Below are 24393 nucleotides of genomic sequence, written 5' to 3'. Positions count from 1 at the left end.
TTCTTGGGAGTCGGGGCCCCTGGGCCTTAAGTCCTGGCCCCTCTTAGGCCCCTCGAAACCATTTTCCCAGACTGAAGGAACCCAAGCCCATCTCTCCCCTGGGGATCAGAGCTACTACCCCATAGCTGGGCCCTGCTTCTCACTTGAGGTCCTTCCCGCCTGTGACCGGCTGGGTGGGGCAAGAACAAAGCACAGAGGCCAAAACAGATGAGGTGCCAGAGTGTGGTTTATTGGCTCATCCAGTGCCAAAGGTCCAGCGGGCAGCCTCCCTCCAAGGAGCTGGGAGCCCCCCAGTTCCCCCACTTCTGTCTTCTTCACACGTCCCCCTTGGCCCTGATGGATGCCACGGCAGAAGCTGGGCCAGGGTGTGGGACGAGGCTGGGCTCACACAGGGCTCAGCCTGCTCAGCACAGGAAGGGGACCCTGGGGCCAGGGAGCACGGGCCCAGGGAAGAGGAGACAGCTCTGCAGGGGCCTGTATAGTGGGCCCTGAGGCATGGAGGCGGCCAGCCAGGGCCAGGGTGGGAACGGGGTGACATAAAAGGGACCGAGGGCGGAGGAGGAGATGAGAGGCCCCTCAGAGCCCATTCAGGGCCAGCTGGGTGTGGGGCTAAGGGTGGGAGGAGAGGCCTGCTGCAGGGAGAGTCCTTTACCCGAACTTCCCCAGCCCTGACCCAGGAAGAGAGGCACACACACTCATTCACACACACACACCCTGGAGCCCCCACCTCCCCCCGTGGGGACATGTAGCACACAGCCCTACCCAATGCCTAGGAAAAGGGCCCCTGCTGCAGCTCCCGCGTGGCCACCCCGGCCACTGAGCACACATTGATGCTCCGCCTCTATCCGCAGCTGCGGCCTGGCGGTCCCTGCCCCGTTTGCTCCCTTTCTCCAGGTGCCTTCAGGCCCGTCCTCGGTCCACCTGGGCTGTGACTGCCCCTCACCACCAAGAGCGGGGCGGGGCACGTTAGGACCTCAGAGAAGGGGGTGGCCATGGTCTTCAGCAAGGCACTGGGCGGGCGGGGCAGGGCTGGAGCAGGGAGAGCAGCGGTGCAGGCTGAGCAGCCCCCACCTCCTCAGGCAGCTCAGTGTCCAGCCCCGGTCCAGCCTCTACCCTCAACCCCCATAGCTGGGCCCCCCTCCTCTTTTCCAAGCCCCTTCCACAGAAGCGGCCACTGGGCAGGCACCGGAGATGGCTGAGGGGGCCGCAGGGGCCCGAGACCCCTGGGCTAGTGGCACAGTGTGGAGCGGGGGCTGGGGCCGAGCCCTCCCTGAGGCGTCCTCCTTGCTCTGCAGCCGTTGGCTGCAGGACCTCAGGCTGAGTCGCCCCCGACAGGCGTCTTTTTCTTGGGCCGGGTCTTCAGTGTTTTGGAAGTCAGTGGCTGTGGTGGGGGGGGGAGACAGGGCTCAGCCTGGCACCGCACCCCCCCCATCTCCCCAGGCTCCACCCGCCCTCTCACCTCAGCTTTGGGCATTTTTTTGATGGATTTGGCCCGCTTGGGAGCCTTGTCTCCCATGTCATCCTCAGAGGCCTCTGTCCGGGCTTCTGCCTGGCTCGTGCTAGATCTTAAACTCAGCGCAGGGTCATCTGGTTGCAGGGAGAAGAGGAAACCAGGGGTCTTTCCTAGCCGGCCTCCTTGCCCTGGGGGCCCCCTGCCCCCACCCGGGGCCCTGCCAGTACCCAAGTCCTCGATGGTGTCCAGAAGGCCGCCGGGGCTGGGTCGGAGGCGGCTGTCAGGACCCTGGAGGGGCAGCGCGTCCTCATCCCGGATCAGGGTCAGGTCCTGCATGCTGAAGCTCCGGAGCTTCTCTGACAGCACCCCCTGGCCCTGGGGTCACCACCACGCACCGGAGAGCGGGGGAAGGGGCGGGGTGGAGATCGAGGTCACTCTGGCGCTGGCAGCAGCCCGGGGCTCAGTGCTTCGCCCACACTGCCCTCCCCCAGTCCCACACAGCACGGAAAGGCTGGGGCCGTGCTGGGCAGGTGAGGAAACTGCAGCCAGACGGTGGAAGTGACTCAGCTGGAGAGGGGGCCAGCCAGGACGGGAGCCCCAAAGCCTCCACAGCCCCAGGCACAAGGTGGGCACCAAGGGGCCTGGCCAGGGGCACAAGATGAACAAGGTGGGGGTCCTAGGAGTCTGGGCCTGTCCCCATCTCACCTTGGCTGCAGCTGTGACTGCGGCATTGGCGGCCAGGTTGAGGCCCCTCTTGCCCACTCGCATCATGGTCTCGTAGCTCTTGTCCCGGGCCTGCGTGATGTACTCGTCTATCTCCTGAGGGGTCGGAGGAGAGGGAGGAAGGGGTCAGAGGGGGTTGCTTGCCCTGCTCTTGTGCACACCCGGGCAAAGGCCCTGCCTGCTCCAGGAGGCCATGGCCCTGCCAGGTCACTGCAGGCTCTGGGCACCCACAGCGCTGGGCTGCCTGGGCTGGGGCGGGCTGGGCTGTAAGCTGAGAATGGGTGCAAACCTTCTCCTTGTTGGACAGCGTTGGGTGCACGAACTTGCGGTAGAGCACGCTGGAGCCCTTGGTGTAAGGGGACAGCAGCCAGATTACGAAGGCGATCTTGAGCTCAAAGTAGAAGGGGAACCTGTTGGGGGACAGAGGTGAGCACAGAGTAGAGGGCAGGAGGTGCACCGGGCTTAGCGCCGGCCCCACACGGGAAGGCAGTCCCTCCCCCGCAGGACGCTTGGGTCTCCACAGGTCTCACGGGGCTGGTTGTTTCTAATTGCAATGGACTCCAGATGGGGCGGCTCTCCCCGCCTGCCTCTCACTGCCAGAGAAGCCCTCCGTGCCTCTGCCCTGGGGTCGACGCCAAGGTGACCTCCCTGACCTCGAAGGCCACGCCTGGGTCGTCACCCCTTCCCTTCCTGCCCCCTCCCGTGAGGAGGAGGGTCTCTTCCAGCTGTGCTCTGGGTCCCTCCCTCCCTCCCTGCCTCGACATACTCCCCCAATCCCCCTACCCCTGGCTTAAGGACCACTAAGGACTGCTCTCCATTCCCCATGGCTCCTTCTGTGTGCTCATACGCCTCATCAAAGCTCTTTCCTACGCTGTGTCAAGACGCATCAGTACTCACTGCCCTCCCTTCTGTTTTTTTGTGTGTGTTTTTTGGGGTTTTTTTTGAGACAGAGTCTCACTTTGTTGCCCAGGCTAGAGTGAGTGCTGTGGCGTCAGCCTAGCTCACAGCAACCTCAAACTCCTGGGCTCAAGCGATCCACCTGCCTCAGCCTCCCGAGTAGCTGGGACTACAGGCATGCGCCACCATGCCCAGCTAATTTTTTGTGTATATTTTTAGTTGGCCAATTAATTTCTTTCCATTTATGGTAGAGACGGGGGTCTCGCTGTTGCTCAGGCTGGTTTCGAACTCCTGACCTCGAGCAATCCACCTGCCTTGGCCTCCCAGAGTGCTAGGATTACAGGCGTGAGCCACCGTGCCTGGCCTGCCCTCCCTTTCTAACCCATCTCTTTCCCCCACTGAAACTGTTTTTCTCCAACACGAGGGCCCTGTCTACAAATGCAAGGAACGCTTGTCCTCTGCCCTCGGCAAAACTCTGTTCTCTCAAAGGCCAACGTGGTCAGCGTCTGTTAGTCTTCACTTCTAAGAGGCATCTGCTCGTTCAGGAAACGTTTCTGAGCTCCTGCCGTGAACGTGCACACGACTGAGACACACTCCCTGTTCTCAGAGTGCCTGGGAAATGCCTTGGAAATGCAAGCGTCCAGGTTTATAGGATTCAGTCCCGTGCCTATTTTAAAAACAGGGAAACCGAAGCCTAGAGAGCTGTGACCTGCGCAACGTCGCAGGCAGCGTGGCAGAGGCAGGTTTCCTGAATTCTATCGTGGGGCTTTGGCTGGCACCAGAAAGAGATGCCGGGCCAGGTCCTTTCACATTCTGCTGACCAGGGCCGCTGGGCGCAGGGGACTGCACCCCGGGTGACATCTCTTGTTTGTTTGGCTGGCTGGACAGGGACAGGCAGGGGCCCCGGGCGCTGGGCTGCGGGGGGTTCTGGACCTCACCAGGAGAGCACTATGTCCGTGAGCGTCTCGGCCGTGGTGAAGAAGGCAAAGACGATCCAGTACATCATCCATTTCACCTGAGGGCACAGAGGGCTGTGTTGGCTGGGGCCTGGGGCGGACGGGCCAGGAACACGCAGGACCCCCAACCTTGCCTGCCGATCATGCCGCGGGATGGGACACCCAGGACCCTCCTTTGCTGAGTCTTGTTAGTGGCTGATGGCGTTGGTACAAAGGAATGTGACCCACTGTCCTCCCGGATCTCTGCCGTGTAGGCTGGGGAGAGGGGGAAGGGTCGTCCACTCACATATTCCTTCACGTTTTTTGTCTTCACGGCCTTGTAGGAAGAGTAGGCTGGGTACAGGGTGCCGAAGATGAGCCTAAGGGGGCAGGCAGGGTTACTGGGCCCACCCGCCACGGGCAGTGGCCTCTCCCTCCCAGCTCCGCATCAGCCCCTGGGTAAGTAAGGGGAAAAGGGACAGAATTCCCGAGTGCCATGTCAGCTGGACTGATGGACTCAGGTCAGGGCGAATGTCAAAGCAGTCAAGATTCAGGTGACACACGTCAGGCCCAGCCAGCTAGGGTGATGCCCCTCCCCCCTCCATTGTTCAGTTTTTCTCTAGTCCCTGAGGCAAGAGAGACCCAGAGGCCAGAAGGGCCAGTGTGGTCCCTTGGGCTATGATCCCTGGGGAGTCATGGGGAGTAGGGGGTCTTGTCACTGCCAGGGGTGTCTTCCTTCTCGACCTCATGCCCATTCTCATGCATCTGCCCTGCCACCTCCCTGTCTCAGAGCCGGGCTGGGTAGGGGCCTCTCTTGCAAGGGAACTCGACACCACCTCACAGGGCATTCTACCTGGCAGTCAGAGGCACTACTGTGGCCCTGGGGACCTGGGGACAGAGGGCACAGGGGCAGGAGGTCCTGGGAAGGGCAACAGATTTATTTCTCCACGTAAACACCCCAGGCCCAGGCTCAGGGCAGGGTCCTGGCTGGTGCTCCCGTCACAGAGCACAGACAGGGAGGGAGGAAGGGAAGAGGACCAGTGTCCTTTAGGGAATGTGCCGAGCAGGAGAGAAGCAGCCACCCTGAAGGCCACGTGGAAGTGTGAGGGCCCTAGATTCCCTCTGGGGTGGGATGGGAGGAGAGAAAGGGAGGACTCCAGTGCGTCTAGATGAAACCAGGACACAAGCATGTGACGGCATTGAAGGGGAAGAAGGCAGCAGGGCGGGGCTGTGGGGTGTCAGCCTCCGCAGTAGAGGCTGAGGGGCAGGGTCTCGAGCTAGGGCAGGAGTCAGGCCCAGCCCCTTGACAATTGTGCTGAGGCTGCCTGTTCCCACAGCCCGCCTGACAAGGCAGGATACTTCCAACCTGGCCCTGGGTGCTGACTGAGTGCAGGGCAGAATCCTCAAGGACAAAGTCTGGGTGGGGGTAGAGGGCAGGGGTGGGGGTGGGTGGAGGGGTATGTTCCCTCCTAGAGCCTAGGGAGGGGCCAGGGACAGAGCTCCACGGTGTGGCTGGCAGCCTGGGATGAAGGCCACCGAACGTCCTGCCCCCAGTGGCTTTCACAGTCCCAGGCTGAGCGCACACATCCTCCTCTCCCGGTTACCTCCCACACTTTGTCCTCCAAGCACCTCAGCTTTGATACCCGGACCGCCTCCCTGGGGGGCCTTAAGGGCATGTGTCCTCATCCCCATCTCTTGACAGTTAGTGGGAGGGTCAGGAGGGCCCGGGCCCTTTGGGGAGGCCCGGGGTGCTGGCCACGGCCCTGCGTGCTCCGTGCTCTTTTCTATTGCCCCTCTCCCCCCACCCCGCCCCGCCCCCGGGAGTGGAGGGCCCAGACCTGCCAGGTGGGGGAGGGGACGTGCCTGCCTCCCCTCATAAATCAAGCCGTCCCCTCAGCCCCTAGGATGGGCCCTCAGCCCCTAGGATGGGCCCTCAGCCCCTAGGATGGGCGCACGAACAGGGAAATAAAAAATAAAGGCGGTTTTTAAAAATAACGCGGTGAGGTCCCTGCGAAGCCAGGCCTGCCATGCTCCCCTAGGATTCCCCCTCTTGTCCTGGGTCCCGCATCTCCATGTCTCTGGGGACGCGGTGCTGCCTTTAGGTGACCCTGCCGTGTGAACCCGAGCGGTCCACGCCGGCTCCCGCACGCCCGGACCCCCGGCACCAGCCCGCATCGCCCGCCGGGCGCGCCCGCCGCCCCGCCGCACTCACACCACCAGGCGGGAGATGATCCAGGACACCATGGCGGGCCGCCGCAGCGCGGGGCGGGGACCGGCCCGGCCCGAGGATGCAGCTGCCCGGGGCTGAGCGGCAGCGGCAGCAGGAGCCGCAGGAGCAGCAGCAGCAGCCGCCGCGGGGGCAGCGGAGCGCCGAACCGCCGCCGTTAAAGGGGAGGTCCCTGCCGCAGCGGCGGGCCGTGGGCGGCGGCGGCTCTTAAAGGGGAGGCCGCGGCGGCGCGCCCCCACCCCTGGCACCTGCTGTGGCCGGGCATGCGCCTCCAACTCGCAGTGTCCTGCCTTCCTCTGATCGCGTTTTTGCCTTCCTTGGGTTTCAGTACCTGGGCTGAGGTCCTGAAAACAGCTCCAGCCCACCTCCTGCGCTGCCCGCATCATGCTGAAAGGCTTAAATATCCCAGGAGGAATAATAGCTGTGATTTCTTGAGTGCCTATTGTGTGCCAGGCCCTGTGCTAAGAGGTTCACACGCATTATTTCAGTGAATCCTCTTGACCATCCTGTAAGGCAGAGGTTATAATTACCCTCATTTTGAAAATAAGGAAATGGGAAGCTTAGGAAGTTTCAGTAATTTGTTGAGGGTCACAAAACCACTAAGTCATGCTGCTAAAATACAAACCCAAGAAGTCTACCTAAACAGGCTACATCCTTCAACTGCTGACTAGCAAGCTCTTCTGCCCCATCACAGGCCTTGTAAAGACATCCATCCACCTGAGCTCAAGTCAAAGGTAGGGCTGCACCTGTTCACCTCACTCCTTGACAATCTCCAATCACCCCCAGTTGAAAGAGGACCTCCTCTGGCCATATGATCTGCCTTTTTATGTTGTCAGTTTCTAAGCTTTACAGGGGAATAGAGCTTGGTGCTCTCAAGGTGGATACTCTCCCAAGGCATCAGACCTTCTTTTCAGAGGGGCTAGGACTCAGGTCAGACATGGGCCCAGGGGCTACAATTCCACCCCCATCAACAAACGCTGGTGGCAGTGGATGTCCTAATTCCGAAAACATTTATATCCAGAATGTAGGCTAGCCTGCCTCCTGATTTTCACCAAAGCAACCAAGCTCCAGTACCCCCCCACACCACTGCTCTCCTTTCCTGTCCCATTTTAAAGCTTCTGAATTCCTCTGCCCTTTATGTTGAGGTGTAATCCTTTTGGTGACCATAGCATCAACCTGTGCTCATCTAGGCTGAAAGGACACATTCAGAGCTCTGTATTTCAAAGAGTTATGGTCTTATTCAAACTCAATATCCTTCAACCACACAATGGTCTATTTCCAACCTAGTAATTATATTTCCAGGCTCACTTTGGAAGACGTTTTCCAAAAGGTTCCAGAGAAGCAGCCTCCGATGACCCCTCTTGCTATTCTTTACAACTTCCTCTCCAAAAGGCCTCTTCTAATTGGAATGCAGTCTGTTCTCACCCCTCAAGAAACTTTAATGGCTGCTTGATAAACAAAAATAAACCCCATCTGGGCCATCTCCCACCATCTCCAACGTGGATCTCGGACCACATGTTTCATATGTGGGCAGCCAGACCTCCTGCTTTGAGGAATCCCACCAACGACTGCCTAAAACCCTGCTCAGGCCACACACCATGGCTCTTTCTCCCAAGACTCTGCCCCAGAAAGGTAGGACTCCACCTCTCCTACTCCATTCGCAGAGCATAAACTATGAAGAAATCACTCTCTCCTGCCACCCTCTAATTTATGTGGCCCCTTCTTCTTATCCCCAAGTCCCTAAATCATACTGACCTCACCCTGGTACTTTCCTATCTCCCAACTGGGCACAAGTTCAGGAAGCAAAGAATAGTAATTGGGTGCAGCACAGTAATGAAGACCTGGAAATGAATCCCCCACCTGCAACCTAGCCCTCAATTTGACATTGATTTTAGAAGGGTTGGCACAGTAAGAATTTAGTCCACTCCAAACAGATTTGTTAGATTTTTAATAAGAACATGGAAATCCCAATCAGCCCTTCAACAAAATTAAAATACAGAAAGTGAAATTAAAAGTATTCTACAGTAAATGACTTTTATTTAAAAAAAAAAGTAACTGTGAACATATAAACAAGCCTGCAGGGCACTACAGTACAGCCGGAAAGAGATACATTTCCCAATGCACTCATGGGCCAATGAATTCCATCATTTTCAAATAAATTCTTAAAACTCCACTGAGTTGGAAAGTTTTGCTGAAAATATTTCTGGACAAAAAACAAAAAACACCTCATGTTGGAAATCAAACTGTCCTTCCCACTTGGAAACATGAGAGGAGTCCCCAGGGAGCGCTGGTACTGGGTGAACATGGTTCCTGGAGTCACCAGCGTGTGCACGCAGCGAACACACCACAGCTCAGATGCGACAGAGTCTTTCTCAGATGACTGTTCCCTCAAGATAAGACTGAGATGGGAGGGGGAGAAACTAAAGAATTCTAAAAAGCCAATTCTTTTAAATTCTGCTTTGGCTGATTTTGTGCTATAATGGGCAGCTGATTTCTAAAAATCATATTTCTTCAAAGAGTTTTATCGAAAGGAAGACTAAATGTAATGTGCCTTTCCTCATAATCCAGGAAAACAACTGTGGTATTTCAAAAATTCTAAAAATATCTACTTTCATGAAATAGTAACTATTTCACTACAAACCTATTTTTCACTAAATACACACATTTCCTAATCCTGGAGCCTCCTGGGAAAAGCAGTGGGTTCTCCCTGGGTCCTATAAGACTCCAGTGTCCATGGGAGAGAGTGTGGGGAATGGCTTCACCCCGTCTCCTGGGATGGGCCCATCAGAGGTCATGTGCAGAGACGCTGTTAGGCTCCCACCAGGCATGTTTAAGCAGTTACCTCTACCTGTACCAGTTATGTGATTCCCTCCACCTTCAAACACATTCCCACTTAGCTAGGCACAAGAGGAAAAGAAAAGAAAGGTGTGCCCACATTCCTGGTTTCCACAAAATCTCAAACCAGGAGAATGTGCTGGAAAGCCTGGCGATGTTCAGGCAATTCGGATTCCCAAAAGGCCACAGGATAGGGATGTGGCACCCTCGGCTTGGAGTCTGAAACTGTGTGTGTGAACAGTGCAACGTTCCTGTGTCACCTTCGGTGTTGAGGCAGCATAGAAGAGAGTGGCTGGAGAGTTTGTAATACTGACCACACTGGCTCCAGGAAGGACCTCTGCTCCGGCAGAGATCCCTGCCGTTCCCTGTAAGTGTTGTGAGTGAAAGGCCAGCTGCACAGGGGAGTTCGGAATTTCTCCGTGCCTAAGACCTTGCCAGTTTGGATTCATGAGCCTTGAGGGTGCCAACAGCATCTTTCACTGCATGGTAGATGATGTTCTTCACCTGGAGAGAGTGATCAGCACAGTCAGTTCATGGCAGCCCCACGCTGTATTCTGCAAATGCAAATACATGTTCTACCTTGACTATAAGACTGCTGGTTGAGGAAACCCCCAGCAATGACTGTGTGCTTCCCACATAAATCACCAAGATGATTTACAAGTCACAGAGGTCTGCATTCAAAAAAGAATGATAAAATCATTTGAAAGGCTATGTAATCACCATCATCTATGTGCGCTCTATCTAAGCTCTCTATGTGGACTTTCATTTAATCCTTGCCATAAGCCTATGAGGTGAATTCTATCATTATCCCCATTTCACAGATAAGAAAATGAGGAAAACCAAGGTTCTATGGTAAAGAACTTTGCCTAAGGTCCTACAGCTAATAATGATACACTCAAACAACAGTGAAGGCAGGATTACAGGATTTTTTTCCTTTTGCACTTGTATGTATTTTCTAATTTGTCTAAAAAGAACAAACATTATGTGTGTAGTTGGATGATACAATAAAAGTTATTGAAATAGTGAAGAGACTTATTAAAATAAAGTGAATAGGCTGAAGATAGATTTTAAAAAGGGCTGACATGAAAACTGTAGTTATTTCTGGGGAAGGAAAATAGGGAAACAGGAAAGGGAAGGGTACGTGGGGACTTCAACAATGTAGTTGCTGTATATGTTGTGTGTGTCTGTATATTTTGTTTGTTTGCTTGTTTCTGGAGACGGGGTCTTGTTCTGTTGCCTGGGCTAGAATATGGTGGTATCACCATAGCTCACTGCAACCTCAAACTCCTGGGATCAAGCGATCCTCCTGCCTCAGCCTCCCAAGTACCTGGGACTACAGGTGTGCACCACCATGCTCGGCTAGTTTTTCTATTTTTCTGTAGAGACAGGGGTCTTGGCCTTGCTTAAATTGGTCTTGAACTCCTGCCCTCAAGTGATCTTCCTGCCTCGGCCTCCCAAAGTGCTAGGATTACTGGCATGTCCCATGTATGTATATTTCTTAAGGTGAGTGATGGGCACACAAGTCATCATTATGATATTCTCTATTCATTTTTTGGCACTACTTCAACAAATATTTATGAGTACCTCCTGTGTGTGTCCAACATTGTGCTAGGTAAAATCAGTGAATGAAATAGTAAAATACCTCCCTTTACAGAGCTTAAATAGCTTATATTCTAGTAGGAGTAGTAACAAATAGATAAAATAAATAGTATTTCAGATGAAAAATACTATAGAAAAAATAAAGCAGTGAAAGGTGTTTGGGAGTCCTGTTGCAGGAGTTGATGTTGTTATTCTAAATAGGGTGGCCGGGAAAGGTCTTATGGGTAAGGTGACATGTACTAGTAGAGATCTGAAGGAGCTGAAGTCTGAACTATGTATATCTGAATATTTATATTATATCTATAATACCAATGTAATTATTCTTTGTATAAGAACTTATGGTGGCCGGGCGCGGTGGCTCACGCCTGTAATCCGAGCACTCTGGGAGGCCGAGGCAGGCGGATCACTTGAGGTCAGGAGTTCGAAACCACCCTGAGCAAGAGCGAGACCCCATCTCTACTAAAATATAGAAAAGAAATTGATTGGCCAACTAATATATATAGAAAAAATTAGCCGGGCATGGTGGCGCATGCCTATAGTCCCAGCTACTCGGGAGGCTGAGGCAGCAGGATTGCTTGAGCCCAGGAGTTTGAGGTTGCTGTGAGCTAGGCTGACGCCATGGCACTCACTCTAGCCTGGGCAACAAAGCGAGACTGTCTCAAAAAAAAAAAAAAAAAAAAAGAACTTATGGTTGAGGCCGGGTGCCGTGGCTCATGCCTATAATCCTAGCACTCTGGGAGGCTGAGGTAGGAGGATCGCTCAAGGTCCGGAGTTCTAAACCAGCCTGAGCAAGAGCGAGACCCTGTCTCTAATAAAAATAGAAAGAGGCTGGGCGCGGTGGCTCACGCCTGTTATCCTAGCACTCTGGGAGGCCGAGGCGGGCGGATTGCTCGAGGTAAGGAGTTCGAAACCAGCCTGAGCCTGAGCGAGACCCCGTCTCTACTATAAATAGAAAGAAATTAACTGGCCAACTAATATATATATAGAAAAAATTAGCCGGGCATGGTGGTGCATGCCTGTAGTCCCAGCTACTTGGGAGGCGGAGGCAGGAGGATTGCCTGAGCCCAGGAGATTGAGGTTGCTGTGAGCTAGGCTGATACCATGGCACTCACTCTAGCCTGGGCAACAAAAGTGAGACTCTGTCTCAAAAAAAAAAAAAAAAAAAAAAAAAGAAAGAAATTAATTGGCCAACTAAAAATATATGGAAGAAATGAGCCAGGCATAGTGGCGCGTGCCTGTAGTCTCCGATACTCAGGAGGCTGAGGCAGAAGGATCACTTGAGCCAGGGAGTTTAAGGTTGCTGTGAGTTAGGCTGACACCACGGCACTCTAGCCCGGGCAACAGAGAGACTCTGTCTCAAAAACAAAAAAACTTACGGTTGAAATGTTCCTTAATTTTGAAAAAGAAAAAGCAGATCAGACTTAGATGATAGATGATAGAATGCTAAAGTTGATGTTGTTATTCTAAATAGGGTGGTCGGGAAAGGTCTTATGGGTAAGGTGACATGTACTAGTAGATGATAGAATCTGCCAGCAATTAAGAAAAGCCTCTTCACCCTGATGGATCACCAACCACAGATACACCTGAGCCACAGGCATGCCAAAGGAAAAGAGGCCACAGTGAAAAGCTGTGTGCACTTAAATTGCTGAAGTTCTGCCTGGACAATCTTGCTTCCTTATTCTTTGTTCTTTTTAATTCGACTAAAGTGCTGCAACGTATTAATAATGAAATTCTGCCCTTAAAATTCCAATCCATTTCAAGAGCAGAGGAAACCTAATCTGATGTCCAACTCTGCTCTTCAAGGGGAAAACAATCCTCAGTTCTGTGAATATAGTTCTTAGGGTAATGGACTACAATCCCTAATAGAGCTCTAAGAAATTGAGTCCGTATAGAAATTTGCTATGAGAAGCAGCTTCAGGGCAATCTCTCTTCTCTGAAACACGCCCAGAACACAATGTCAAAGAGCTCTCCCACCTGCCCAGGGGGGTCAGTTACTAACACGAAAAATACTGTATATCCCAAGGATGGAGAAACAGAGGACTGTCACACTGGAAATGGTTAGGTTAAACGATGAGTATTATCTAAACCAATCTGAAAAGGACTGGTTAAATGACTCCTGAAAGGGACTCCATATCCCCTGACAAAGTTTCCTGAGTCATTTCTCTTTTTCAGTTAGAACCTCCAGAAAATATCCTCAGAAAGGAGAGAGTGCTTTCTATGTTTGCATATGAGTATGCAAAAAGAAGAATAGAGGGGCATGAAGGAGGAGTTATTTACCTGCAGTTTATCCTCATGATTTGTATGAGTGTTAGAGAGATGCCTGAATTCCTGAGTCAGGCGGAAACAGTGCTTTACATGTTCTGGAGATACAAAGTCTTCTGCTACTTTTATGCAACTGTACAGATTGTGAACCTGGGAGGCAAAAAGTATAGAAGGGAAACATCAGATGATAAAGATTCAATAACACATGGAAAATGTCCATAATATAGTTAAAAAAAAAACACTTAAGAAATACTTCTAGTATTCCATTTTTATAATAACACAGAAAAACTTTAAGTGCAAATTTATAAATAAAAACGTTAGTATTTGGCTGGGCATGGTAGTGCATACCTATAATCCCAGCACTTTGGAAGGCCAAGGCGGGGGTATCACTTAAGGCCAGGAGGTCAGGACCAGCCTGGGAACATGGCGAGACCCCATCTCTAAAAAAATTAGAAAAATTATCCAGGCATGGTGGGGTGCACTTGTAGTCCCAATTACCCTGGAGGCTGAGGCAGGGGGATTGTTTGAGCCCGGAAGTTTGAGGTTACAGTGAGCTATGATGATGACATTTCATTCCAGCCTGGGTGACAGCGCGAGACCTTGTTTCAAATAACCCTCCAAAAACAAAAAACCTCCTAAAACAATACAAAAAACATAAATATTTGCACAGAAAATGGTCTGGAAAGATATACATCAAATTTTTAATAAGTAGGTAGGAAACTAGATTGGCAAGGTGGAATAATGAGATTGTTAAGATGAGTGTGGTATGGTACAGGTAGCTGAGCTGGGACTTGTCACTTTAATAGTCTACATTGTTTAAAAATTTTAAAATGAGCATTAGAATTACAAGGAAGAAAATTAGGAAGCCAAAAATGAGTTGCAGTTTAAGAGTAATCAATATAATCCAATCATTTATATATCTTGCCAGATTAGCAAGAAAAGCAGAAATAAGGAAGCCCATGGAGCTAAGCCCAGCCCTGTAGTGGGCACCCACCTGGTGGGGGGCTCCAGCAGGTATGAAGACGGCATCGCCTAGGAACTGCACAATGGCCCATCCTTGCACGCCATACTCCTCATAGAGTCGCTTACGGAGGGTCTGGTCCAGGTACCAACTTTGGTCATGAATTGGGTCATGATCAGGGGGATTCTCTTGGCCTTGCTCTTCTCCAACCTGAAGCCACCATCAAAATCCAAAGATGAAAAATCAAAAAATTATTAACAGCATAAATCCAACTTACTGCAGCAATATCCCTGATGGGCCGAAGTTTCTGCCTTATTCTATTCTACATCCTCTAGGTGTGGATTCAGGCCTTCTGGGCTTTTCTACATGGCCAACAGGTCTTTAATGACAAGGTACTCCACATGAGAAACCCTAGGCAGGCTGTCTTGGCCTCCAGACCCTCACCAGGTGCATACCTTCCGGAGTAGTTCCCGGATCTTCTCTGCGTCCTTGGCTGCATAGATGTGCCATAAAGCACCTGGCTTCTCTTTTCCATCATGAATCCTCTGCTTTGTCACCTCATCAGCATCTCCCTCATCAATTGTTTTGAGCACCTCTGAAAAGACCAGAATGACACTTTAAATGTAGTCAGCCATTTCAGTACTTCTGAGTAAAGCAAAATGTCCAATTCAAACAGATATAGTCTCCATTTATCTCCATCTCTCTGGAGTAATATAATGTAGAATCAAAGAGTCAAAATTCATATTGGGTCTAAGGTCCCTACACACAGAAAGAGCAACACTAAACTTTCCTTAATGGAGATTCGGCAATTTTGGAGGTATAGTTTTCCTTTAAAACAAATTTTTTACTCAAACTGTGTAGTCATATCTTATGTTTAACTTGCAGGTTATTTCCTGCTGAAAGTAGATGGAGACTACTTATTTTCTCAAGACCTCTTCAAACTTTAGGATTTAAGTCCACAAAGCTTCTCTGGTAAGTTAAGAGAGTTGGCTTCTTAATGCTTGTCTATTATAATCCCCTAAAATACAATATAATGGAGGGGTCCACAGGTATGCAGCATCAAAAGGAAAAGTATAACAGAAAATATATTTAATATTATTACCAAGGTTATCCCTGAATTTTGAGATTTTGAGTTACTTATTTTCTTTTTTAAAAATTTCTTTTTTCTGAAACTTCCATAATGAATACATATTAATTTTAACACTGAGATGGCAGTGAGTACAAATACAGCAAAATATTACTTTTACACTTTACTTCTGTGCTTCATCATCTGTCACCCCACAGCTGACCTGGCTGATAGATAGGCCAAGTTGGACCAGTTTTCCCTTTCTTCTTCATTCCTCCTTGTGATGCTGCAAACTCAGTGGAAAAGGCAGCATTCCCGGAAAGAGAATGGCTCTGATAAAGACACACAAGCAGCACTCTTTTCTGTTAGAAGCTCCCTTCATCTAGCAACATCCACTGTGCACCCACTATGCATCAGGTCTGGGAGAAACGTAAGAAAAAGCCACTGGCCCTGTGTGAGGAGGAAAGCACCCAATTCTACTGAGGTCAAACCTCACCATGCTAAAGCAGCAGGTTCTAGAAATCATACCTTCATCATGAGCACCCTCCCCGATGGGGATCCCAACGTACACCATCACATTAACAGCATCAGACACATCTAAGTGAAGATTTGTTGTGCCAACTCTTCTATCTTCTGCTGTTATCAAGCCTAAAGGTGAAAGGAAAATATGCAAAGTGAAGGGGCAACATTCTGAAGATGCCACAGAGATCCTACAACTGAGAACATGCTCAAAGATGTTCTGACGTGAGTAACATTGGGAGAGGAAAGTATATCTGTTTATCAAGAAATCACTCTCATCTCTTTCATATTGTTTAAGACTGATTTCTCCGGCCGGGCGCGGTGGCTCACGCCTGTAATCCGAGCACTCTGGGAGGCCGAGGCGGGCGGACTGCTCGAGGTCAGGAATTCGAAACCGGCCTGAGCAAGAGCGAGACCCCGTCTCTACTGTAAATAGAAAGAAATTAATTGGCCAACTAATATATATATAGAAAAAATTAGCTGGGCATGGTGGCGCATGCCTGTAGTCCCAGCTACTCAGGAGGCTGAGGCAGGAGGATTGCCTGAGCCCAGGAGTTTGAGGTTGCTATGAGCTAGGCTGACGCCACGGCACTCACTCTAGCCTGGGCAACAAAAGCGAGACTCTGTCTCAAAAAAAAAAAGACTGATTTCTCGCTTGATTGACAATATCCATTAGCTTTGGTCATGGAACCGATCCACTCTCAAAAATGATCTTTCTATGAAAAGCAAAACAGATATGGGCATTAGGCACATTCCAATAAAGCTGAGCTTTCACAGTGATTTAGGTCATTACTAGCCTTCACAAAGTGCTGGTTAGGTAGGATGGTACTCAACCTTCTTTACTATCATTTGATCAAGTCTCTTAGAACTGAAAATATGTCTCCTTGAGTACAGTTTCTGAGAGGAAACTTTCTCACTACTGGACACATACAAGTTTATGGACTGGGCTCATATGGATATTACAAAAATCAATATGACAAAAGCAAACATATGCCTAACCATCAGCACCTGCCTCCTATCCTCAATCATCTCTACACATGACCCTGACCACAGACCTCCCTCTATAGGTGAAATAACAACAGTCCCCCAAAAGGCAATTCTGGCCCCCTTCCCTCATACCATAGGCATTGTACATCTTGGGGCCCAGATCGGGCCTTACGAAGTAGCTGGGTAGCCTAGAAGCCAGATTGAGTCTGCCATCTCGTTTGGTATATTCTGGCAGAGGAAGGTTCTCCATCAGATCTTCAAACCTACAATAAGGCAGGAAAGATGACTTAGCTTGTTATAGGTAAAGAAAGTAAAGAGACAAAGTTCACTTTTCTGTAATTACTTTGTGATGGCTTCGGTCAAGCACAAGTCTCTGAAGACTGTATCACTGCAGGTCACTAACCTTGTTGGCATCATGTCTCGAAAATCTTCTCCAGGAGGCCAGTCCTTGAGTTTGAGCACCATTGGCTGCCCATCTTCTGATCTTAGTCGCTCTGGAAGAGAGATGGCACTCCCACAAACATCTGCATGGTTGGTGTTGTCCACTTTTCAGCAGCGACTAAAAGTTTTAGGATACTAACCTCTTACTTCAGATTGTAACCCCCCTAATGAACTAGGTAGGCTTTTGTACATGCCAGATTTTCCCATTTCACAGGGATTCTATCCCCCTTTCTCAGAGTGAAATTGCTCTACACCCCCCATGGTATCACATTTAAGCCTAGTTGTGTGCCAGGAGCCATGTGTTGCCAAGCAAGCTACCTGGTCAGCACCAGGGCAGAATGTTCCTTTCGCTAAGAGGATATAATGTGTTATTCCAGGGGCAGGGATGGGTGTACAGATGCTTATTTCCCAGTCTGCCATTACTGAACTAGATATCAAAGCTACTTACTGCATATAATCTCGAAACCATCCCAAAAATCCCGAACTTTGACATCAGAAATTATAGCACAGTTCCTGCAGTTCACCAAATCCACATCCTGGTCTCCAAATTCCTGGCTAAAGGCTTCTGGCTTCCAGAGTTCAGACTTGAGCTTTTTATGTACCCCTGAAACCAGCACTGGCTGTGGAAACAAAAATATCCCAATCAGAGCCAACTAGAAATACTTTTAGCTTCAGGGCTAATAGACAGAATAGGAGGGTTTCCTGGGAAGGGCCACTTCTCCATGAAGCTCTATTGTTCCTTCCTAGTTTTATAACGTACGGATTTCAATCTGGCAGCTAAAGTGAATGGAAGCTACTTCTACTACCTTATATTTGATCCTCACCCTGGGGGGCAAGCCATAGAAATCATTTGTTGCACTGGTATCTACCACTGTTCTGAGGTGAGAGGAAAAAAAAAAACCTGACAAATGCAACTTTGAGAGCACTCCCTCACACTGAAAACTATAAAACTAGACAATTCCATAAGGTTCCCCTTCCTCAAGCACCTGCTAAAGAATAAAAACCAGGCAGTGTGGTCATACTATCACATAAACTTCTGTGGCCTTAAAAAAATTTTTTTCTTCAGCTAGTCTTGCTCTGTCACCCTGGGTAGAGTGTAGTGGTTACATCATAGCTCACTGCAACCCCAAACTTCTGGATTCAAGCAATCTTCTTACCTCAGCCTCCCGAGTTGGTGGGATACAGGCGCACACCATGATGCCTGGCTAATTTTTCTATTTTTAGTAGAGATGGGGTCTTGCTCTTGCTCAGGCTGGTCTTGAACTCCTGAGCTCAAGTGACTCTCTGACCTCGGCCTCCCAGAGTGCTAGGATTACAGGCGTGAGCCTCCGCACCCTGCTGCGTTAAAACGTTTACCTAGATAAGTGCCACCTACTTCCACCCACGCCCTCACCTCACCTCATGTCACACTTAAGGATTTTCCACCAAAGGTGTCATCAATGCCAAAAAACACCTAACAGGAATTTCAACTGCCCTGTTAAGAACACAGAACTATAGAGCTTAGAAATAAAAGAACGTACAGTGTATTTTTAGGAATCTCCATGATTTAAAAAACCCAAGACAACTCAAAGTACCAAGGCTATTACAAACTTACTATGTCTAAATATCCCTGGCAAAAGATCTCCCCGAGACACCTGGAAGTGTCCTGGTAGCTATGGTAGGCAGGCAGACAGCTGGCTTCTGGGAACTACTTAATTTTGCTTACCTGACCTTGCTTCCAACACTCCCGGAAGATCTTCCAATTGTTTTTGTTGCTGGGGTCATGGAGACACAGAAGCCTCCCATCACAAAGCCAGGAGTGAGAAGTATGGGGGTCTAGTACGTTTAACCCCATCACCATCTCCTTCACTTCCTTTTGGGTATCAGTTAAGTTGCAGGCCCGCTTTGAAGCATCTGAGGTTTTCTTATTTTCCACCACTGAGGCAATGATGTGGTCAAGGAAGTTGGGTAGGCTGGTCTTGCTCTTCACTCCCTGCCAGACACAAACCCATCAGGTAAGCTTGACTGAGGCACCATGAGAAGGGCATTCTCAAAACTGTCTCAGTTTATTCACAAGAGGTTCTAACCTATCTGATTAATTCCACAAAAGTTATTAGTATATCTTTTATAACTGGAGGGGGGTAGCTAATAAGTCAATATCTTAAATTCTTCTATCCTTCATATTTTTGCCTTATGTTTATCAAAGAAAAGTACAGAAAGATCCTTTCTGCTTTAAGAGATTTGAGACCTAAGAAATACCTTTGGCACTCAGCCCTGTACTAAGGATATGCACACAGACTGCAGAAATCACAAAATGCTGTAACTGAGTAAAAAAGATCATTTAGGTTTGGGAGCTCTAAATTTTTTCTAGCCAGCATGTCCAAGGGGATATAATACAAATGAAATGACTTGTCAAGGCAGTGGTTTTCTACCAGGGAGTACACCAGTAAAGGGTGTACCCGAGTGTCCAAGAGGAACCAGTATGTTCTGAAAGCAGTCTCCTACTCTCCAGTTCTTCCCTCACTAACATCCCACCACTGAGAATCTCTCAACTGTTTCAGTTGATGGGAAAGCTCAGGCCTAGAGATGAAAGTGACATACCTAAGATCACAGAACTGAAAAGTGGGGGAGCTTTTATAAACTTAATAATTTTATGCCTAAAGTATCACTAATCACTATTGCCATCAAGTGCATAATCATATGACACCTTGGGAAAATTAAAGAACTGGGAGTTTGAACAAGTACAAATAATATAGAGCCCAAAATAATTGTTTCGTTTGCTTTTTTTTTTGGAGACAGGGTCTCACTCTGTCACCCAGGCTGGAGTGCAAGAGTGCAGGAGTGCAGTGGCATGATCACAGCTCACTACAACTTCAAACGCCTGGGATTGAGTGATCATCCCACCTCAGCCTCCCAAGTAGCTGGGACTACAGGCACATGCCACCATGCCCAGCTAATTTTTAAAAATTTTTTGTAGAGATGAGGTCCTACTATATTGCCCAAGCTGGTCTTGAACTCCTGGCCTCAAGTAATCCTCCCACCTTGGCCTCCCAAAGCACTGGGATTAAAGGTATGAGCCACAGTACTTAGCCTTGTTTGCTTTTTTTAAAGTTACTTATCCAAAAGAGAAACAAATAACTCAAATTGTACAGGGCACAACCACACATAGTTCATCAAATCTCAGCCATTAATCATAACATAGTATGAGAAATGTATTTATTTACTTGTTTGCACAATATAAAAAATAGAAAAGCAAGGTGTAGAACATTTGTGTAAAAAGAGGAAGGGAAAAAACTATATACATGTGATAATGTCGCTGAATTAACACTCAAGAAACAATGGTGACCTCCAGAATGGGAAATGAATGGCTGGGAGATAAGGGTGGAAAGGAGACTTCTCACTATAAACCCTTTTGTATTTTTTAAATTTTATACCTTGTGAATTCATTCACTCAATAAATGCTTACTATACATGACCATGGATCCAACACTGTGGCACTAGGAATACACTGGAGAATAAAACAGTAAAAATGCCTTTAGAAGAAGCAAAAGACAGAAAATAAAACATAGTAGGTCAGATAGTAGTTAAGTGCTATGAAAAAAATAAAACAGGGAAAACAGTGTGGAGGATGAGAGTGTGATGGATTTTTTAAAAGGGTGATGTACAAAGATACCTGAGTGTGACATTTCAGGAGGGAGGAGAGGAAGCTGATGATGAAGGAAGCCACATGGTTAAATGGGAAAGAAATTCTAGGTGGAGGAAATAATAAGTGCGAAGGCCTTGAAGAGGGAGTATGCCTGGCCATGTTCAAGGAATGGCAAGAAGGAGGGTGTGGCTGCAGCAGACTAAGAGGGAGAGTGGCAGCTGAAGTCATAGAGGTGAGGGGAAGAGGAACAGAGAAGGCTAGAACCTCCTAGTCCAGGCCTTGGACTCAGCTCATCTGCAAGCACTGTAAGGACTCTGCTTAGGTTACGAGAGAAAAAGGAGGCCTTAGAGAATTTTAGGCAGAAGTGACATGATTTGACTAATATTTCAAAAAGCTCACCCCTAGCTCCTGTGTTGAAAATAGACCATACAGTGTAAAGTGAAGAAACAAGGGGACCTGTAAATAATTTACTGCAAAACTTCAGATGAGAGAGAATATTGCCTCAGACCAGAGAGGAAGCAGTAGAGCTGATGAGAAATGGGTGAACACTGGATATATTTTGAAGATCCAATTGAAAGGATTTGCTGACAAATTAGATATGAAATGTAAGACAGGGGTGTTCCAAATGATTCCAAGATTTCTGACATGAGCAACTGGAAGAACAGAGATGCCACTGACCAAGAGAGAAAAACTAAGGAGGTGCAGGCTTATGGGCAGAAGATCAGTTCAGTCTTAGATGTGTTTAAGGTTTTAGACGTCTATTACATATCCAAGAGAATACAATATAAATGTATTGACTAGGCAAAAAAAAAAATTTTTATGTCTGCTATTACCAAGAAAATCAAGTGATCAAGGTAGTAACTTTTCTGCTGATGACTGAAAAATTTCAATGGTCTCAATTTTTAATGACTTCCTAACATGGTAAAAAGGTTCAGTACTTAAAAGGATCTCAAACATTCCCAAAACTTAATGTAAAGAGAGATCTTGTCAGCTTGATAATGTAGAGAACACAAATCACCATATACCCTCTAACACAGTTATCAGGTGTCTGATGGTTCTTTCGTGGAAAAGCAGCAAAGGCTAGAGTTGTAGAGAGGACACTTACTGCTGAGGATGTAGAGAAGACCGGGGGGAAGGGTATGCCTGTGTCCAAGGGGGTTTGAGGAAGCTTTCCGGGCCCGGAGTGAAGGAGGTCTCGAAGGCTAGAGCCTTCGGTTTTGTTGTTGGAGGCAGTGGGACCCAGTAACAGACTGTTAAAAAGCTTTGGAGTCAACGGAGAGACCTTTGCAGTGGAGTTGAACGAGTCCAGCCCAAAGGGTGAATGAGACTCTTTACTGAGCACCGACCTCAGGGACCCTGCTTCTGTAAGAACATAACCGGGAACAGCATTAGGCACGATAAGGAATACCCCGCAGACAACTGACTCCTAAAAATCAGCCAAGTGGGAAGGAGGAAAGACTCTCTCCTTTCCCCTGCCCCCCAAACTGTGTATGGTTTGTCTGGGTGAAGCCTGACAAGCTATGAATACAGGCCAAGGAGAAGCTCTCCTACCTTTTCTTTTCTTTTCCAGATCTGGATTTCAAATACCCTTTTATTCCCATCCATCTTTTGTCTCTCTCACTTTCTAAGACAGTGCTTCAAATGGGCCTCCAGAACACTTGTAATGAAATCACCTGAAGTGCTTGTTAAAAACGGAGATTGTTGGTTTCACCCCAAGAGATTCTGATTTAATAGTTCTGGGTGGGGTATACAACTCTGCATTTTTAACAATTCTCCAGAGGGTTCTTGTGCCCATTGAAAACTACTGCACCAAGTCCAGCTCTCAACCCTGGCTACGTAACAGAACCATCTGAGAAGCATTTTGAAAACTTTGTATTAATTCTGAGTAAGGAGGTCTAGGTCAGGGCCCAGGCATGTGCTTTTTAAAAAGCTCCATTTCTAGAAAGAAGTTGAAAGAGATTTCCTCATTTTATGTGATCAGCCAGAGAAAGCAAGTGGCATGTTTCGTAAATGTGGATGGTGATGTGTGAGTTCAAAGAATCCCAGAATAACTCATGAGTTCTACCACAGGTAGGCTTGTGTTCACCTCACCTTTTGTTTCTTCTTTAGCCTTCTGAGTTGCTAAATCGGCCAACCAGTGCAGGGCAGAGGAGGGTTGGGCCGTGTCAGGGCAAGGAGGTCTAATGGCTTTTTGCTCACTATTGCTATTTGATGCTGAACTGTCTTTCAGAGGCTCTTCAGATCGGATGTCAGTGCTGTCGGCTTTGGGAACATGGTCAGGCTCTGGAGTTGTTACTGTTGCAGTTCCTCCCCCACCTGAGAAGGTAGTTTCGTTTCCAGAAGAGGCACTAGGGTTTATGCTAGGAAGCTAAACACAGAAGGCCAACATGGTTAGAGTTCTGTCCTTGGGTTGGGGAAAAAAAACACCACAACTACTAATGGCTTCAGACACTAACTAGGTCTGGGAAGAATAATCTGAAACTGTCCTGTAAATTGCTATCTTATCCATCATTTAATTCAATATATATTTATTGAGTCCTACAACATGCCAGAAAATATGCTTGGGTCTGTGGGAAGAGTAGTGAGCAAAACTTGAGGTTTATAATCTAAAATAAAGATTTAGCATTCATGATACAATTTTTGCAATGACAAATTGGTGATTAAAATTTGCCTCATAGGCTGGGCGTGGTGGCTCACGCCTGTAATCCTAGCACTCTGAGAGGACGAGGCGGGCGGATTGCTCTAGGTCAGGAGTTCGAAACCACCCTGAGCAAGAGCGAGACCCCTTCTCTACTATAAATAGAAAGAAATTATTGGCCAACTAATATATATAGAAAAAATTAGCCAGGCATGGTGGCGCATGCCTGTAGTCCCAGCTACTGCCTAATCCTGAGGCAGCAGGATTGCTTGAGCCCAGGAGTTTGAGGTTGCTGGGAGCTAGGCTGATGCCACGGCACTCACTCTAGCCTGGGCAACAAAGCGAGACTTTGTCTCAAAAAAAAAAATTTTTGACCTCATAGAGGTCAAGAGGTCTGAAGATTAAATAAAATAGTGTATGCAAAGGCATTTATGGCACACATAAATACTCAATAAATGTTTATTATTTCATTACTGATTTTTCCAAATGATTTGCTCTATCTAGAGTATTTGCATACTTTATATGTGAACTACTGAAAATATCTCCAGATCCCTCAGCATTGACCCCTGTGCCTCTTATCATCAACCATGTGTTAGCAGGATTCCTAGAAGGGCCTTGAAATGTAAGCAGTTGGTTATGGGCTTTAAAAACAAAACAAAAACCAAAAAACAATTGATTATTCAAAATAGTTACTATAAAACTAGAATGCTTCTGCTCCTGACAGAGCAATGAGAAAATCACTGCCTCTGAACCAACAGAGCAGGCCAATCTTCACATTTCTGTCAACTCTGAGGTATACATCTATTTTTTTTTTTTTTTGAGACAGAGTCTCGCTTTGTTGCCCAGGCTAGAGTGAGTGCCATGGCGTCAGCCTAGCTCACAGCAACCTCAAACTCCTGGGCTCAAGCAATCCTGCTGCCTCAGCCTCCCAAGTAGCTGGGACTACAGGCATGCGCCACCATGCCCAGCTAATTTTTTCTATATATATTAGTTGGCCAATTATTTTCTTTCTATTTATAGTAGAGACGGGGTCTTGCTCTTGCACAGGCTGGTTTTGAACTCCTGACCTCGAGCAATCTGCCCGCCTCGGCCTCCCAGAGAGCTAGGATTACAGGTGTGAGCCACTGCACCCGGCCTGAGGTATACATCTTGACAAGATGCAAACAATCTCTTTGTGCTATTTTATCACCCAAGCCTGAATTGGTTTAAAGGTGAATGCAGAGAA

At 48.4% G+C, this 24393-nt stretch overlaps 2 protein-coding genes across 4 annotated transcripts in view; both read right to left on the bottom strand.

Moving 5' to 3' along the window:
* Positions 1–209: 209 nt before the first annotated feature.
* On the bottom strand, positions 210–6411 carry REEP2 (receptor accessory protein 2). Of its 2 annotated transcripts, none has more exons than XM_012748987.2 (8): positions 6221–6411; positions 4316–4388; positions 4012–4088; positions 2466–2586; positions 2159–2272; positions 1681–1828; positions 1460–1587; positions 210–1381 (listed from the first exon to the last, which is right to left on the bottom strand). In XM_012748987.2, the coding sequence occupies exons 1-8, from the start codon at positions 6250–6252 to the stop codon at positions 1313–1315; spliced, it is 762 nt and encodes a 253-aa protein (XP_012604441.1). In that variant the 5' UTR covers positions 6253–6411; the 3' UTR covers positions 210–1312. The 2 variants fall into 2 exon arrangements, with proteins under 2 accessions (XP_012604441.1, XP_012604442.1); XM_012748988.2 differs by having other exon boundaries at positions 1681–1822.
* A 1832-nt stretch (positions 6412–8243) lies between these two features.
* Positions 8244–24393, bottom strand: part of KDM3B (lysine demethylase 3B) — a 67518-nt gene continuing 51368 nt past the window's right edge. For both annotated transcript variants that reach the window (XM_012748977.3, XM_020282383.2), the window contains 11 exons: positions 22622–22898; positions 21636–21892; positions 18611–18877; positions 17354–17525; positions 16868–16958; positions 16597–16727; positions 15487–15606; positions 14348–14487; positions 13926–14102; positions 12947–13081; positions 8244–9574 (listed from right to left, as the gene is read on the bottom strand). In XM_012748977.3, coding sequence (XP_012604431.1) covers positions 9494–9574; positions 12947–13081; positions 13926–14102; positions 14348–14487; positions 15487–15606; positions 16597–16727; positions 16868–16958; positions 17354–17525; positions 18611–18877; positions 21636–21892; positions 22622–22898 — 1848 coding nt within the window. In that variant the 3' untranslated portion in view covers positions 8244–9493. The remainder of the gene's footprint in view (positions 9575–12946; positions 13082–13925; positions 14103–14347; positions 14488–15486; positions 15607–16596; positions 16728–16867; positions 16959–17353; positions 17526–18610; positions 18878–21635; positions 21893–22621; positions 22899–24393) is intronic.

Source organism: Microcebus murinus, chromosome 21 (genome assembly GCF_040939455.1).
Source record: "Microcebus murinus isolate Inina chromosome 21, M.murinus_Inina_mat1.0, whole genome shotgun sequence".
Classification (NCBI taxonomy): domain Eukaryota; kingdom Metazoa; phylum Chordata; class Mammalia; order Primates; family Cheirogaleidae; genus Microcebus; species Microcebus murinus.
The sequence above is the reverse complement of the archived record's forward strand: the minus strand, read 5'-3'. Positions and strand labels throughout refer to the sequence as shown.